The 17386-nt window shown below is 37.5% G+C and overlaps 1 protein-coding gene across 1 annotated transcript in view; it reads right to left on the bottom strand.

Moving 5' to 3' along the window:
- Positions 1-17386, bottom strand: part of LOC118850889 (protein adenylyltransferase SelO-like) — a 59220-nt gene that overhangs the window by 8486 nt on the left and 33348 nt on the right. The window contains exons 16-17 of the mRNA XM_036760525.1: positions 16563-16642; positions 10045-10088 (exon numbers count right to left, since the gene is read on the bottom strand). Coding sequence (XP_036616420.1) covers positions 10045-10088; positions 16563-16642 — 124 coding nt within the window. The remainder of the gene's footprint in view (positions 1-10044; positions 10089-16562; positions 16643-17386) is intronic.

Below are 17386 nucleotides of genomic sequence, written 5' to 3' on the forward strand. Positions count from 1 at the left end.
TTTGAAGGGCACTGTGGTTGTGGCGTATAGAGAATGGGTCTCAGCACTGAAAAGACATAAATTTGATTCTCATGCCACAAATATTTACTAGCATTATGACCACAGGAAAGTTACTTAACCTCTATAGGCTTCAGTTTTTTCCTCTGTAAAATGGAGATGATATCTGTAGCACCTAGCTCAAATGATATAATGTATGTCAAGTGCTTTGCAAACTTTCCAAGTTACAGATAAATGTTGGTTATTATTATTTTCTTTTGTCGAGATATTAGGAGACACCCTGTTTTCCAGAGCTAAAGCCCAGCAAGCAGGCTGTGCCCTGAGTTTGGCATAACAACAAGCCTCTGTGCTTATCCTCTGGAGGATCTCACCCTGTGGCAAAATCACATAATTATTGTATTGCTTTGACCAGCACCAGGTGTTCTCTGAGCTCGGACAAGCTCTGGTCATGAAGCCCTGCTAAGAATCAAACTTGTCACATTGCTACTGTTACCCATCATTGTCAGGGCTACAGTTCACTGTATAACCACTGGTAAAAGTATTGAGATCTCCGCACACTGCCTTGGGTCCCCCCACTAGGAGCAGAGCCCTGGCACCTGTGTCTAGGTCCCCTCCTTGCTTGCAAGCCATTTCCCTCACTTTGAAATTAAGCTTCTGTTTGATTTCTGACTCTCTTGTCTCTAAGCCTGCTCTGCTTGGCTCTGGCTACCCACAAGTTAGAGGCCTGTTCAGTCTGACAGACACTTAATTGGTGTCAGAAGTGGGACTGGACACTGAACTAGACCATTGGAATCTCTGGTATCAGTGGGAACAGACTAGGTGCCATCAAAGATTTATTGGAGCTCCTGACTTGGTGGAGCTCACCATTCTTTGTGAAGAAAACTCCAGGGTCCCTCCAGTGACCCGATTTGTCTCAGATCATTCTGGTAAGGATATCCTTTCCTAAATTGCACACCTCTGTAACTGTGTGCCCCTGTGTGGACTGTGACTGTGCGCTTTGTTAAAACCATCTGTGTCTGTATCTGTCTTGTCATTTTGTCTGTGTTTGTGTCTTTATAAAATGTAAAATGTCCATGTTGTTTTTGTGTTGTGAGCTAGATTCTGTTACCTTGAAAGATTTAAAATGTAGGCAGCCAGAAAAATTCCTAAGAACTGTAGCCAGAGAATTTAGAACACTGGGAAAGATTAGTGAACTTTCATAGTTGAAGCAACTGTCCCAGTAAGCAGGACTAACTCCCACTTTAGGCTTTCCATGAAAGATTAGGTTATAAGAAAAAAGAAAAAACCTGTAAGACATTTTTTCCTGTCATTTCAGCTTTGGCTATATTGGAATTACAGAAATAAAGTCAGATAATCAAAGTTTGTAGAACTGATAAAAACATCTTGGTAGATTAAAGAGTTTGGAAATTAATCATTTTAAGATGCAAAGGAGAACTCCTGAGACTTTGGGATAATTCCAGGAACTCACTCCCTTCTGAAATATCTTAGTAAGTTTTAGAGTACCACTCTGTAGAATTTGTTTTAAGGAAAAATAAGGATTAGATTTTTAAAAAGTTTTAAAAGTAAATGACAAGATTAATAACTTCATTGTTCTAGGCCAGTGAAGGAAGGCTGCTGGTTTGGAAGTCATTCCAGAATGAAGAAAAAAAAACAGACAAAAGGTTTGCACCTTACAGCTACCTCTTGTTAACCCTTCCTTGACATTTCTGACCATGGAAAGACAAAAGATTGTTTAAACCAAAGATCTCTTGTAACTCCCCAGGTCGGAGACCTTTTCCCTCTCCCTGTTAACCCCTCTCATCTCAGATCTGGTTTCCCAAATAAAGATGTTTGTTTTTTTAAATGCTGGAAAAATGAAGAGAAACTTGAATTATGTTCCCGCTGCAGAAACTGATTAGCTGTGTCATCTTAGGCCAGTTATCTTATATCTTCCCCCATCCCAGTTTCCTGATCTATAACAAGAAAAATAATAATGGTACCCACTTCCCAGGGTTGTTGTGAGATCAGAATAATATAATGATTGTAAAATACTTAACACAGTGACTGGCACATGCTAAGCACTACATTATTTCTTTAGTTGAATGTAATTGTTACATAGCTGATAACTCTAAAGTGGTTTTAAAAGGCCAAAGGTAATAAGATTAATGACTTTTATATGGGATAATTTGGAAATTCAATTGATGTCATCTGAAGTTTTGTTTCATGTTTTAAATATATATTGTTTGTGTTATTATTGTATTTCTAAATTCTCTTATATTGAGAAATTCAAGAGACCTTTGTAACAGTAAATGCTGTTAGACAAAACAACTTTTTAATTTGGATACTGTTACACATGAATTGGGTTTTTTTTAAAGGATGTGATAAAAATAGATATGAGGAAACTTAAATATTTAATGAGGTATATTTTGTTAAAAACAGTAATAATATATAATAGCAAATTTTCATTTAAAATTCTTGGCTATCATGAAAGTATATGGGGTGATTTACAGGTGTAACTTCATCATATTAATGATGAGTGAACTATCAGGTATTTGCTGTATGTCTGAAGCCCCAGAGTATGGGTAGTTTTAACTTATAAGTAAAAGATAAATGAAATGTTAACTGTTAGGGAAACATCAGGAAAGATATTCAAGCCCTAAGTTTTGGTTAGTGAAATTTTGCTACTTAAAATAAAAATTCTTAGGACCATAATTTAGGTCCTAAGAACCTAAGGACCTTAGGACCATGTCCTGAGCTTTGATTACAGGGATAGTTGCCTGAACTGTCATAATGCCATTACTAGAAAACAGCATGTGCTGCAGTCTGGGAACTACTAAAGGTAGTTCTATCTTCCCATTATGCTATTTCCTTTCTGAAAAGGAAAATTTCCCTCCTGGTTAATCCTGAGTCTTGCTTTTAATACCCCATAACTACATGATTGGCTGTCAGATATGACTCCTGCCTGAAATCAAACAGAGTTAAGGGAATTTTTCCTCCTGTTACAATATATGTACAATGTTATACCTGTGTCCCTTTTTCCTTTTATAGCAAATTTCTATAATCAAAAAGTTTTGTAAGTAGAATGCTAAATCTATTAAATAAGAGATTGATACTGGAACACGTCTGGGTTACTATCATAGAATGCAAGTATGAATATCTTACAATTTTAACCTGTATTTGTGGTCAAATTATAATATAAGTATGATATTCTCCTAAGGGGGAAATGATTAGACAAGGTAATAAGAGAAAGATGTAATGTGAAAGTTTTCTAAATAAATGGAATAGTAAATGTTGAGAAAACAACAGGATTAGATTATTGACTTCCTAATTTATGTATCATGGAAATTCAAGCTTTGAGTATGTTTTGGTAGTAAGTTCTCAAAATTGGATTAAGGATTTTACACATAAATTATATTGATAATGGTAAAGAAAGTGGAATTATTTTAAAGTATCTGTCTGATCATTTTAAAGGGCAGAAGAGTACAGTTGGACCCTCACAAATTTTTAAAAGAATTCTGTATCAGGTACAGGATTTGGGTAATGATAGAAACAGCAAATGGAATAAACTGAAATTCTCTGAAGTTTCAAGACTGAAGAACAAAATTTACTAAATTATATGATGTCAAAATTATCTAGGAACCTCTAGATTTAGAACTAGAAAAGCAGAGCCCCCGTTAGAGCTGTCCTGAGAATAAACCCTATTGTCCAAGAAAAATGTCTAGGGATCAGATAACTACAGGAGACATCTGAGACTCAAATGTGATGATTAAATGGATATTGGGAATGGGTTACTAGGATACAAGGAGACTTGATGTTAATTATTGTTGTGTTTGTCCTTCATTTTTGAAGAGGATCATGACATCAGAGAGTGATGACATGACTTGCAGTTGACTTTGATTTGAGTGAGGGAGGGCTGTGGAAAGTCACCAGCCTCACTCTCTCCTCCAGAGCCATCTGGGTCCAGTGACCAGATATTCATCAGGATGACTAGAGATGACCCAGGATGCAATGGGAGACTCTGGCCTTTAGGCTAAGGCCTTTTCAGGTTCTCACTTTGAGTAAGGTAGTACCCATTCAGGGAACAGACCTCTTTAAGAAGTGATTCAAGGGATGGTCCCTTTAATTAAAAAAAAATCAAACTGGGACGGGAAGACTCTCAGGGTCACATATTGATAATAATTATCATATTGCTTTGGTCTCCTGTTTTAAGATGTTTTAAGTTTTCTTGGTTACTTTGGTGATATGTAAATCTCTCTTCTCAAAACTAGTCCACTTTGAGAGCCCTCTAAGTAGATTGATCTGTAATATGACATTAACGTTTCCTGACTTAATGTGGTTAAGATTATGAATTAATGAAAAACCTTATTATGGTGTTTGAAGCTAGCCCTGCATGGCTGGGAAACTGCATCTCCATGTGCTGTTCAGAGATCCTTAACCAAGGACCTATGTTATGCTGACCAGAAACTCAGATCCAAAGACTGATGCAAGGAGTTTTCTTATTTGAAAACTGGCCCTATACTGATCAATCAATCGTTGTTTCTAAGGACCCCACCAGGTTCCTCTGACTATTCCCACAGCTGCCAAACTTGTGGGGTGTGGACTCCTCAATCATCTGAAGAAAGCCCCTACTCCTGAGTGAATGGCAGAAGCCTCCAGGGACCTCAAGGTTCCTCTAGTACAGACCCAGAAGCAGGTGAACCTCCAGGTGAAACAGCTGTCCCAAGATGCCAGACAAGGGCTGAGTATATTGTCCTAGTTTCTTCTCCCTTTTGTTATGTGCCCTGATTTAAGTGTGTGTTGGCATTTTCTCCTTCTACATTCTTGTCCAGCCTCTCTCTTCTGCTTGCAAGCAAAAATGGCAAGCAATGATACCTGGGACACACATCCCCAGTAGGTTCCCTCAAGGAACTGGCCTCCTGGGAACTGGCCCAAGTGGCCTCTCGTGGCATCTTGGCTTATACCTGCCTCTCTTATTGGCCAGAAGAGTTTTCCAGAGCCAAGGCCCAGCAAGCAGGCTGTGCCCTGAGCTTGGCATAACAACCATCCTTTGTGCTCACCCTCTGGATGATCTCACCCTCCGGCAAAATCACATAATTATAGTATTGCTTTGACCAGCACCAGGTGTTCTCTGAGCTCGGACTAGCTCTGGTCATGAAGCCCTGCTAAGAATCAAACTTGTCACATTGTTGCTGTTACCCATCATTGTCAGGGCTACAGCTTACTGTACAACCACTGGTATAAGTATTGAGCTCTCCCCATACTGCCTCAGGTACCCCCATGAGGGGCGGGGCCCTGGCCTCTGTGTCTCGATCCCTCCTTGCTTGCAATCCTTTTCCCTTACTTTGAAATTAAGCTTCTGTTTGACTTCTGACTCTCCCATCTCTAGCCTGCTCTATTTGGCTCCGACTACCCACAGGTTGGAGCAGGCCTGTACAAGCTGCAGCCCTTGGGCTGCTTGCCAGCACGCCAAAGGATTTCAGGTTGGCCCACAAAAAATGCAGAGGAAAACATCTTTTGTACGTAGAGGAAATCCTTGGCATGCTGGCAAGCAGACACGGGCTGGAGCTTGTACAGGCCTGGTTCAGTCCAGTTGACACCTTACATGTACAAAATTTAAAGCACAGAAAAGACCATTCATCATCTACTAATATTTATAGCCACAAATACTGTATCATTAGTAATGTTATCTTTAAAAAGATATAAATAATAAATACCAAAGACCAAATCTTGCTCACCATCTCTGAACACATCATGTAATGTGTTATTAAGTGTTGACGTGCTGAGTATTTTGGAGAGTTAATAAGAAATGTTCACTGCCTTTATTTTCAGTTTGCTTTTTTAAACTCATGGTTTTCATTAATAGGCATAATTCTTATTTAAATTCTGTTCAATTCAACAGGCATTTTTGTTATTAAGTACCTACTCTGTGCTAGCTGCTGTGGATACAAAGTAGCATCAGGAACACAGCTCCTTCCTGAAAGAAGCCTGTTTGGTCTTTTGTTCACTGAAATAGCGTATCTGCTGAGGAAAAATCAAACATAAATTAAAAGTATCACTTCCAGCCAAAATGGCTGCCAGAAAAAAGGCGCAGCTCCGATATACCTACTCCAGCAAAAACCTTAAATTCTTAAGAAACTGACAATGATTACAAAATCCAGTGAGAAATTACGACTTCTGCTCCAGAACTGCATAGCAATAATTAACCCGGAGCAAAACAGTAATAGGAACAGCAAAGAAGGCTACCAACAAAGTCTGACAACATAAGTACAAGCAGCCTCCCAGTGCAACCAGAGATGAGTCAGAATCTGGAGGCAATGAGAATGGATAGCTCCTAAAAGAAAACCCTAGGTTGACAGAAACCAGGCCTTAAAAGTCCCAGGGAATGGCAGCAACCAACCATTGTGGCATGGCAGTGCCCAGACTGAGACAGACCAGGCACCCACGATGCTTCTATCTCTAGTACTTGACCTGAGGTGCCACAGAGGCCCTGAAGATCTGGCCCTTTAAAACTCAAAGATCCAGGGGAGCCTAACCCCAAGAGGTGGAAGTCAGTCAAAGAACCCAGATGACCTGGAACAAAACTACACAAGGCTGGCCATTCCACCCAAAAGCACAGTAAGGAACAATGCTTCATCCTGAGACAAAATCCTAATTCAGAAACTAAGCCTGAGAGATGAGTCAACCAAAGACATAAATCATACAACCATTAAAGCTTCAAATTGCTACTAAGTTATTAAAACCTAAAACTGCAGAAAGACTTTTAGGACATCCTGTATAAAAACTGTTCTACATCTAGAGATCCCCCAAAAGGAGAGTGTTTATATAGCAATATAATCAGAGTCTCAAGGGGGAAAAATGGATTTTCTACTACGACTATAAGAATACCTAGAAGAAATAAAGCAAGAGATGTTTAAAAGAGGAAAAAAAAAGACTGGAGAAAAGAACTGAAAGGATTGCAGATCGCTTAGGAGAAAAACAGTCAACCTTACTCAATTAATGGACTCCCTGGAAACTAGGGTAGAACTAACAGAAATCAGTAACTCCATGAGACACCAAGAAATATTAGTAAAAAATCAAAGACTAAAAAAATAAAACAAGAAAATGTAAGATACCTAATACAACTGACATAGAAAACAGATTAAGGAGACATGGTTTAAGAATCATTGGACTTCCTGAAAGAATAAAAAAGTCTGGGCACTATATTTAAAGAAATCATAAAATCTCTACATCTTCTAGAGTCAGAGGGCAAATTGAAGACAAAAAGTATACACCATTCACCTCCCAAATGTCATAGCAAAATTCCTGAGCTCTCACTTCAAAGAAAAAAATACTGCAAGGATCCCAAAAGATGCAGTTTGAGTACCAAGGAGCATAGTCAGGATTACACAATACTGGCAGTTTCTACCATTAATGACAGGATATCTTGACTACAGTATTCCAAAAGCATACAACATAGGCTTTCCCTTAGAATCATTTACCTATGGTCTATACTTTGTTGATGTTCCATATTCCTGAAAATGGAGAAGACCATGATATAAAAAAGATATACAATCAAGATTAGTACCAACAATAATATTCCCTGAAAAGCTGAGTATAATTCTACAAAGGAGGAAAGTGCCTGTAATGAAATAGAAAAATTTCAAGGATTTCTGATTAAAAGGCCAAAGCTAAGTAGAAGCTTTGAAATGTAAACATAAAAGTCAAGGGAAAACTAGGAAGGTAAATTTATTTGAGTAAATGGAAGAGCATGTATGATGATGTGGTGCTAACATTCTGATGGAGAAAAAGGAAACAAGTGTCCCTTTAGAACATTATTGTCAACAAAGGGTAATGAAAAAGTTAAATAAGAAAAACAGGTTCTGGTAGTGGACTTGTTCTTTTCTGAGAGTTCAAAGAGGAGGAAAGAAAGGAGTGTAAAAGGAATACACTAATATAGAAAGGAGGAAGGAGATGATAGAACTTCCTAGTTTTCATAATGGGGTATATAAGAATAATATACCAGAATGGAAGAAGCGGTAAGGAGTGTGGACATTAGCTAAATCTCACACTTTTATCTGAAACAGAAAAAGGAAGGTTGAAACGCACATACACACACACACACACGCACGCACGCACGCACACACAGAGTTTGGTGTTGAAATACATCAACCTCAACGGATAACATGGAGGGGCTCAAAGGAGGGGCTAAGAGAAATGCTAATATTGGGGAGGGAGTAGTGGCAAGCAAAGCTAAACTTCCTGATCTTGAAGGGAAAAAAATTTTAAAAGACCTAGAATCTAATGGTGTTCCTCTCAATTTGGGAATGGCTAAACAAATTGTGATCTAGGGGAGTAGTGTAATATCACTGGCTCATAAGAAGTGACAAAAGAGACTATTTCAGAGCATTCTGGGTAGTATGAACCAATACATAGTAAAATGACCAGGACCAGGAGAACTGTAACAACATTCAAAAGAAAAATGGCTTTGAAAAAGACCTCAAAACTCTGATCAAAGCAATGACCAATCATGTCTCCAGAAGATCTATGATAAAGTATGTTGCCCACCTCCTAACAAAGGTAGTGGACTCAGGGCATGGAAAAAGATTTTTGGACATGACCACTGTGTGTTTTGCTTGACTCTTTATTTTTTCGTCAATTTTTAATTGTGTAGATTTGGAGGAGGTAACAGTAATAATTCCAAAAAAGAGAAAGAGAGCCACTGAAATATTTTTTAAATGCAGAGAAGAAAGTAGAAGGAAGTTCAGAAGAAAGTACAAATAAGCAGGGCAGTTTTCAAGGTAACAAACACGTGGAATCTGTTACTTTTTTTAAGCAAGCTGTATAATATGGAGATTGATGGTTTCATATACAATCTCTTTTGTGTTCTGCTTTGAAAATCTCTTTTTGGGGCCATTTAAATTCAAAATAAAAAAAATTTAAAAAAGCAAACAGCACAACATTTGCATGTCTTCATCAGTACTTTCTTCACAATCTCACAACAATTCAAACATCCATTTTCTATTTACAAGTACAAGTGAGTAATGGAGGGCCAGTTTTTATCATGACTGCTCCCGCGGTGAAACTGAATACTGAAGAGACTGGATCAGGTGCCAACCCTGAAAGGCCAGATCCTTCCTTATTCCTGGAAGTGAAAGATCTGGTAAGATGGTCCAGGATTTCTACAGCCCAGGGTAAATATGGAGATCCTAGCCCAATCCTAGTTCATCTCTAATCCAGTAGACCATGGAAGGATTTTATGAGTTTGGACCCAAACACAAAGATTTGTGGATCAGGTACGACCTAATACTAGCTGCTTCAGTTAAGAACACATTCTTTCACATTTTTATGGGCCTCACAACAGGGCCAGAATTTTGTCAGCCTCCAGAAATAGCAGAGTGGCACATAACATAGGCCGTCCCTTAGGATCATTCACCTATGGTCTACATTTTCTATTACTGTTCCACGTTGCTGAAAATGGAGAAGCCATGAAGTGGTTTGGTCCAGGCACCAAAGACCTTGGTCCATCTGAGTTTCTCTTCTCAAACAATCCCTATAATTGGCACATCAGATTCTAAGAAGTATGTAGAATCTGGAATATTCCCAGTTTTTATTATGAAATGAACATATATTCCAATCTAATGAATATAGTGCAGAATAAATTTTAATTAGGAAGTTAAAATCTTGACAGCAAATATTCAAATGACTATAGAACCAAAACTAAATAATTCTAAAATAAAAACACTTGGGTCTCCTAGGAAAGCACATTAATATTTGATGAATATAAATTTTTAAAATAGTTACATCTTCCTCATTCTCCTTTGGCAGGGACATTGTTTTGGGAACAATTTATATATAAGATATCACATATGAACTTATTAAAACTAAGGTAGTATGCCTTAAAATAACTTAAAAATTATGTGATGAAATAGAGAACGTCACATAATCCTTATTCCAAAGCTTATACATATTCTTAAATTCATTCTAGTTAAATGAATACTCAGTGCCCTTACAACCATTTTCAGATTAAAAACTTTTGTTGCTTGAAAATATTTTTCAAAGCTGACTAAATATATCAATTGACTCACTTACTTGTCATTCTTTTTCTTCTTCTGGAATCTGAGTCATTCATGTTACTAAATATGAACATACAAAAGAAAAAATTGATCATCAACTATGTCTTTTTATTTGTATATATTACTTTTCATTTTTAAAAAAAGTTTTATTGATGTTTTATTTTTACTCTATAGACATTTACAGATTACTCCCATTTTGTAAGGTCTCTTGTAACAAAATAAAAGTTAAGTAAAACTAATAATACAGTAACTTCATTTGAAAGTGAATGCAGGACCAAATGAGATAGAGAACATCATGAAATGCAAAATGGATAGTTGTGATTTCATTAAATTGAAAAGATTTTGCACAAACAAAGCCAATGCAACCAAGATTAGGAGGGAAGCAAAAAACGGGGAAGAATTTTCACAACTAGTGTCTCTGATAAAGGCCTCATTTCTAAAATATATAGAGAACTGAGTCAAACTTGCAAGAATATAAGTTATTCCCCAATTGATAAATTGAAATGAACAGGCAGTTTTCAGTGGAAGAAATTAAAGCTATCTATAGCCATATGAAAAAATGCTCTAAATCACTACTGATTAGAGAGATGAAAATCAAAACAACTCTGATGTACACATCACACCTATCAGTTTGGCAAACATAACAAAACAAGAAAATGATAAATGTTGGAGATGTGAGAAAGTTGGAACACTAATCACTGAGCTGATCCAGCCATTCTGGAGAGCAATTTGGAAATGCCCAAAGGGCTATAAAAATGTGCATATCCTTTGACCCGCAATACCACGTCTAGGGCTGTATCCCAAAGAGATCATAAAAACGGGAAAAGGACCCAAATGTACAAAAACATTTATAGCAGCTCACTTTGTGGTGGCCCAGAACTGGAAATTGAGGGGATGCCCATCAATTGGGGAATGGCTGAAGAAGTGGTGATATATGAATGTATGGAATGTAATGTAATGGATGTAATGGAATACTATTGTGTTACAAGAAATGATGAACATTGGACTTCAGAAAAGCCTGGAAAGACTTCTATGAACTGATGCTGAGTGAAGGGAGCAGAACCAGGAGAACATTGTACACGGTAACAGCCACAGTGTGCGAGGACTGATTTTGATAGACTTAGCCATTCTCAGCAATGCAAGGACCTAAAACAGTTCCAAAGGACTCATGATGGAAAATTCCATCCACATCCAGAAAAAGAACTATGGAGTCTGAATACAGAGCGATGCAGACTATTTTCTTTTTTTGTTTTGTTTTTTTTTTCTTTCTCGTGGTTTCTCCCATTCGTTTTAATTCTTCTATACAACATGACTAATGTGAAAATATGTTTAATAGGAATGCATATGTAGAGCCTATATCAGATTGCAGGCTGTCTTGGGGAGGGAGGGCTAGAAAATTTAAAACTTACGGAAGTAAATGTTGAAAACTAAAAATAAACAAACTAATAAAAAAAAGTGAAAGCAGGGCAGTTAGGTGGTGCAGTGGATAAAGCACCAGCCCTAGAATCAGGAGGACCTGAGTTCAAATGTGACCTCAGAAACTTACTAGCTGTATAACTCTGGGCAAATCACTTGACCCTGACTGCCTCCAAAAAAAAGAAAATGAATGCAATGTTCCACTTCTGTAGCAACCCTCCCCCATTCCCTCACTCTATTTTTTTTAAATTAATAGCATGCTTTATTACTGTTCCTCTGGATTCATGAATGGATTATATTGATGAATTGTAGTTACAGCTTTCAAAGTTATTTTTACAGTATCATTATATAAATTGTCCTCCTGGTTCTGTTCATTTCATTCTTCATGAGTTTATAAAAGTCCTCACAATTGTTCACTTTTATAATATTGGCATTATAGTATAAATTGTTCTGTTTTCACCTACTTCAATGCATCAGTTCATGTAAATTTTTCCATGTCTTTCCATGTCTATTTCCTCATTTCTTACAGCACAATAGATTTCCACTTCATTCATACACCACAATTTATGTAGTCTTTTGTTAACTATGCATCCCCTTATTTTCCATTTTTGCCAATACAAAATAATTATTTTATAAAAATATTTTAGTAATAATAAATATTTTTATGCATACAGGACCTTTCTCTCTTTCTCACAGCACAGTGGATAGAGCTGTGGACCTGGAATTAGAAAGACATGAATTAAAATCTGGCCTCATACACTTACTAGCTGTGTGATCCTGGGCAAATCACTCAACCTTGGTTTGCCTCAGTTTCCTCATCTGTAAACTAACTAAAATAATAGTGCCTACCTCTCAGGGTTGTTGTGATGATTAAACGAGATCAGATTTGTAAAAATCACTTAGCACACAGTAGGCACTATCTAAATGCTTATTCCTATCTTCTTTCCCCTTTCTTTACTCTCTTTTGGGTACAGTCCTAGCAGAGTTGTATAAGCAGGATAAAAAGGGCATGCATGCACTGTTTAGTAATTTCTTGTGTATAATTCCAAACTGCTTTCCAGAATGGCTGTACCAGTTCACAGGTGTACCAACAGTGCATCAATTTTCTAAAACACAGTTTCTATGACATTCAACATTTTTCTTTTTTGTCATCTTCACCTCTCTGATACGTATGAGGCAAAAGCTCAGAATAGGTTTAGTTTGCATTTTTTCTAATTAGTAGTGATTCAAAACATTTTTTCATATGGCAAGAGATAGCCTGGGTTTCCTCCCTTGAGAACTTTCTGTTCTTATCCTTAGATCACTTATCAATTGGGAAATGGTTTTTTTTCTTATAAATTTGAATCAGTTCTCTACATATTTTGGAAATGAGAACCTTATCAGAGAAATTTGCTGCAAAGATTTTTCTTCTCCAGTCAATTCTTTCCCTTTTAATCTTAGCTTTGTTAGATTTCTGCAAGAAAAAAATTAATTTTATGCAATTAAGGTTACCTATTTTTTTCTTCTGTGATCCTCTCTCTTCCTTATTTGGTCATGAACTTTTCTCCTACCCATAGATCTAATAGGCAATGTTTCTCTAATTTATTTATGATGTGACCTTTTATATCTCAGTCACATATATATATTTGGAGCTTTAACTTAGTAGAAGATCTAAGATGTTGGATTAAATCTAATTTCTCCCATACTGCTGTTCAGTTTTTCCAGAAATTTTTGTAAATCTTTATCCCAATAGATAGGGTCACTGTTTATCAACTACTAGAAAACTGGATACGTTTCTTCTGTATGTTGTGCAGCTAATCAGTTACACTGATTAATGAATTTTTATATCATTATCAAATTATTTTAATTTCCTTAAAACAGTATATGGTGTATATATATATATATATATATACACACACATATATATAACAGTACATATGATATATGCATATATCCTATATATATGTATATAGATAAACAAGGGCTAAATTATGTGTAATGATGATAAACTAGAAGCCTTTTCAATAAATTCAAGGGTGCAGTAAGGATCTCCACTGTCACATTTCTATTTGACCCAGTAATAGAAATTCTGGTTTTAGCAATGATAAGAAAAAAATGACGAAATAATCATAGGAAAAGAAGAAACAAAATTATCACTTTGTAGAAAATATTATGGTCTACTTAAAGAACCCTACAGAGTCAACTACAAATTAACTGAAACAATTAACAATTTCACAAACTTGCAGAATATAAAATAAATCCACACAAATCATCAGCATACAAGGTGATACCAATTAAAAATTCTGCAGGAAGAGAGAAAGAAAATTTCAAGATACATACAAGGACTATTTAAATACAACAACAAACCAATGGTTACAGAAATAAAGACAGACCTAAATGTAAAAATATTAATTGTTCAAGGGTAGGACAAGCCACTATAATAAAAATGAAAATACTACCTAAATTAATTTACTTATTCCATTCCATACCAAACTATCAAAGCATTACTTTACAAAACTAGAAAAAATAATAACAAAATTCATAGGGAGGGGGAGAAAGGTCAAAAAACTCAAGGGAAATAATGAAAAGAAATGGAAAGGAAGGGGGCCTAGCAGTACCAGATCTCAAACATGACTGTTTTTCATGTTAATGCCATGGCTTCATTGTCCTAGACCCCAAATTTCAATATTATTTATGAGATCAGAGGAGAAAAAAAAGTTGTGTCGGAAGACGAATCAAGTGAAACTTCCTCATGAGTAAAGCAATGGATAGATGAGATGAGCAGACGGTGTCTCGGAAGTAACAAATATGAACTTAGACTTTGAGGAACAGTGGAGGATAGAAGGGCCTGGCGTGCCATGGGGTCGCGTGGGGTCCATGGGGTCGCAAAGCGTTGGACACAACTAAATAACCGAACCACAAAACCATGTATCAATCCAATTTTTGTGGCATAGAGCCCTGGGCTCTTTGAGGCCAGTCTGGCTTCAGACACTAGCTAGGTGATCCTGAGCATGTCATGTAACTGCTGTCTGCCTGTAAAACAGGGATAATGATAGCACCTACCTTCCAGAGTTGTTGTGAGGCTCAAATGAGAAAATAATTGTAAAGTGCTCACCACAGAGCCTAGCACATAATAAATGCTACATAAATGTTAGCTATCATTGTTATTATTATTATTAACTATATATGTTTGACAAAAGCCCAAGTGTTGTCAGTATTTCAAAAAAATAGGTCACAAATACCACAAATGGTAACTCCTTCATTTATTCAGCGTCATCCAAAAGTTAGGTATTCTGTATATTTTTTCAGGTAGCTGACAGTTTTATCCTATTAATTATTAAACCTTTTCCTATCTGAATCATTTTGGAAGTAAATCTTTCTAAAACATACTTAACATACTTCCCTACCTGAAGTATAGAAGGCATCAATATTTCAAAAGTAACCTCTGTCCCAAAGCCCATTGGAATGGGCCTGTCTCCTTACTGGTGCCCTTAATAAAGGGGGGTGGGGCGAGTATGGGGTTGGTAAGAGGCAACAGCTTTAGCTGTCCATCAGTCCCCCTCTGGGGATACTTCAAGCAGCCCAAGTGAGAATCAGCTTCCAGTTTCAAGAAAGAAGACTGAAGAGGCCAACTTCACTTCAGCTTGCTGAAAGAAAAGACATGAGAAGAGTGAGTGGTCTTCATTAAGTCCCTATCCCTAATTTGCTACTCTGGAGGCTTGGAGATGGATTTACCATTGGGTGAGATCCAGGATCCTCCGTCTTGACTGAGCTGAGTTATCTTGCTCCTAAATAGAAGAGCTCTCTCACTCTGTGTTGTCTGGTATATATTCTCTTATACATACTTTCTCTGATTTCTATTTTGCTATGATTTGGATAAATGGGTTTCTTTGCTATTCTCAACATGTGTTCATTGTGGAAGTGATATTAGGTAGGAAAGGGGTCAAGCTTTGGATATAGAGCTTTCCCCACAAATGACAAAGCAATAAAAAATCAGATGAAACCTAATATCCCCTAGATCAGGGCTATCCAAAACACGGGCTGTGCGCCCCCATGCAGCCTGCCTGTGTCCACCACAAGCACAGAAATCCACACAAATGCTTTAAAGTATTTATGTCAATTTCCACTCCCATAGTAGACACAGGCTGGCTGCACAAAATCACACTGCCAGCCACTTGCGGCCCACAGGCCGCACTTTGGACAGCCCTGCCCTAGATGAACAATAATTAAGGAAGCAGACAGATATATGTCTAGCCTGGTACCCCCAATCCTGGCAGGAAGGAAAGTCTCTCTTGGAGAAGGATTGGGGGAGAAGAGGCTAGACATAGCTATTCTGCCTCCTTTCCAAACACACACAGTGACAGGCCTCACTCCATTTGTGGGGCTCCCATCCCCCACTACATAGCCTTACACAAAGATCTGTAATTTTGTCCTTGTGGGTACTCTCTTCACCAGCGTACATCACAACCGAACCCGTTTGACTTAGATGAGAACTCAGGATCACCTTCACTCCACAACTTGGCAACAGGGAAAGACTGAAGGCTCACATTCTAATAAATGTAAGTTTAGCCTTTTCCTAGGGACTTAGTCACCACCATGAAATATCAGTTTCTGTGCCTCTGTCATGAGGTCTGTAGGGCTGTTTCTCCCTATGATAATTTTTTTTAGCTTGTCTGCGTGCATTTCCTAATTTTCCTGCCTTCTCACTATCACAACCATCAGCCACCACTTCTACACTCTCGCCCCAGCCCACCAGAGCCACCCTAACAGAACTTTCATTTCCTCAGCCTTACTCTGTTGCCTCTCATTCGTTGTGCATTTGGAAACCAAATAATCAGTCTCTCAGAATTGGGTCTAACATAAAAGTAGACATTTCCTGGACTGAGTTTTAGGAGTTGGCCTATGATGACAGTGTAGTTGTAACGCACGGATTAGGGCATCTGTTTTGACTGTGTAAATGAATTTTTTACTCATTTTCCGGTTCTCAGGTAACTAAAATTGCTGAATAAGTGACTCTGGATAAATGAAGGATTACCATAGTACTTCAAACAATGCAAAGTACTCAAGGGAACAGAAGAAGTTACATTGCTAGGTGTATAAGGTTGTGTTACAACAGCTTTCTAAGATGGATTGCCTTACCTCTTCAGTCTCAAAAGGTACAGGGTCACCCAGTCAGAAAACAGTTCTTGCCTTGAAAGTGTTTTTAGTGCCCAAAATTCCTAAATGAAAATATATTTTCAGATGCTTATAATACTACTACTTAGTTTTCATATCATTTCATATTCCCTTCAAACTGCTTATTTATGCTTTTCTATGATTCTGAACACCCCCGACACATTTTCACCTGGTGTCCTATCAGGACCTCAAACTTAGCATGCTTACATAAGCAAACTTACCAAAATTCAGCTCATAATCCACTCCCCAAAATTACTACTTTCCATCACCTAACTACCCTAAGCCCTTTGCCTCTTTTCACAACATCAGTACTTAGCTCAGTGCCTGGCACATAGTAGGCGCTTAATCAGTGTTTACTGATTGATTGATTGATTGATTCTATGATCCCAACTCAAGTGCTATCAATTCCCTAAGTTCTTTCCTGATTCTGCCTAGATGAAAATCACTTATTATCCCTCTGGTGACCTTGCCTGGCACTTTGTGCCTCCCCGCTGCATTTTTACTTTCTAGCTGGTATTATAGTTTCTTATGTATGTCTCATTGCCCCTACTGGGATTAAAATCAATGAGGGCCAGGCCTGTGGCACACTTTCCTTGGTATTATCTTCTGTATCTAGCGTAGTGCCTTGCACATTTAATACCGACTATTCAATGCTAAGTACTATAGTGCCCAGGTTATTTGAAAAGGATGCTCTTTTGAAATGAATTAATACAGATCTCTTTTTTGACCTTACATCATTCTAAGATTAAATACATGGAAATCCCTTTCATTGGCAGACTCTGCTTTAA

The sequence above is a fragment of the Trichosurus vulpecula genome, chromosome 5 (genome assembly GCF_011100635.1).
Source record: "Trichosurus vulpecula isolate mTriVul1 chromosome 5, mTriVul1.pri, whole genome shotgun sequence".
Taxonomy (NCBI): Eukaryota; Metazoa; Chordata; class Mammalia; order Diprotodontia; family Phalangeridae; genus Trichosurus; species Trichosurus vulpecula.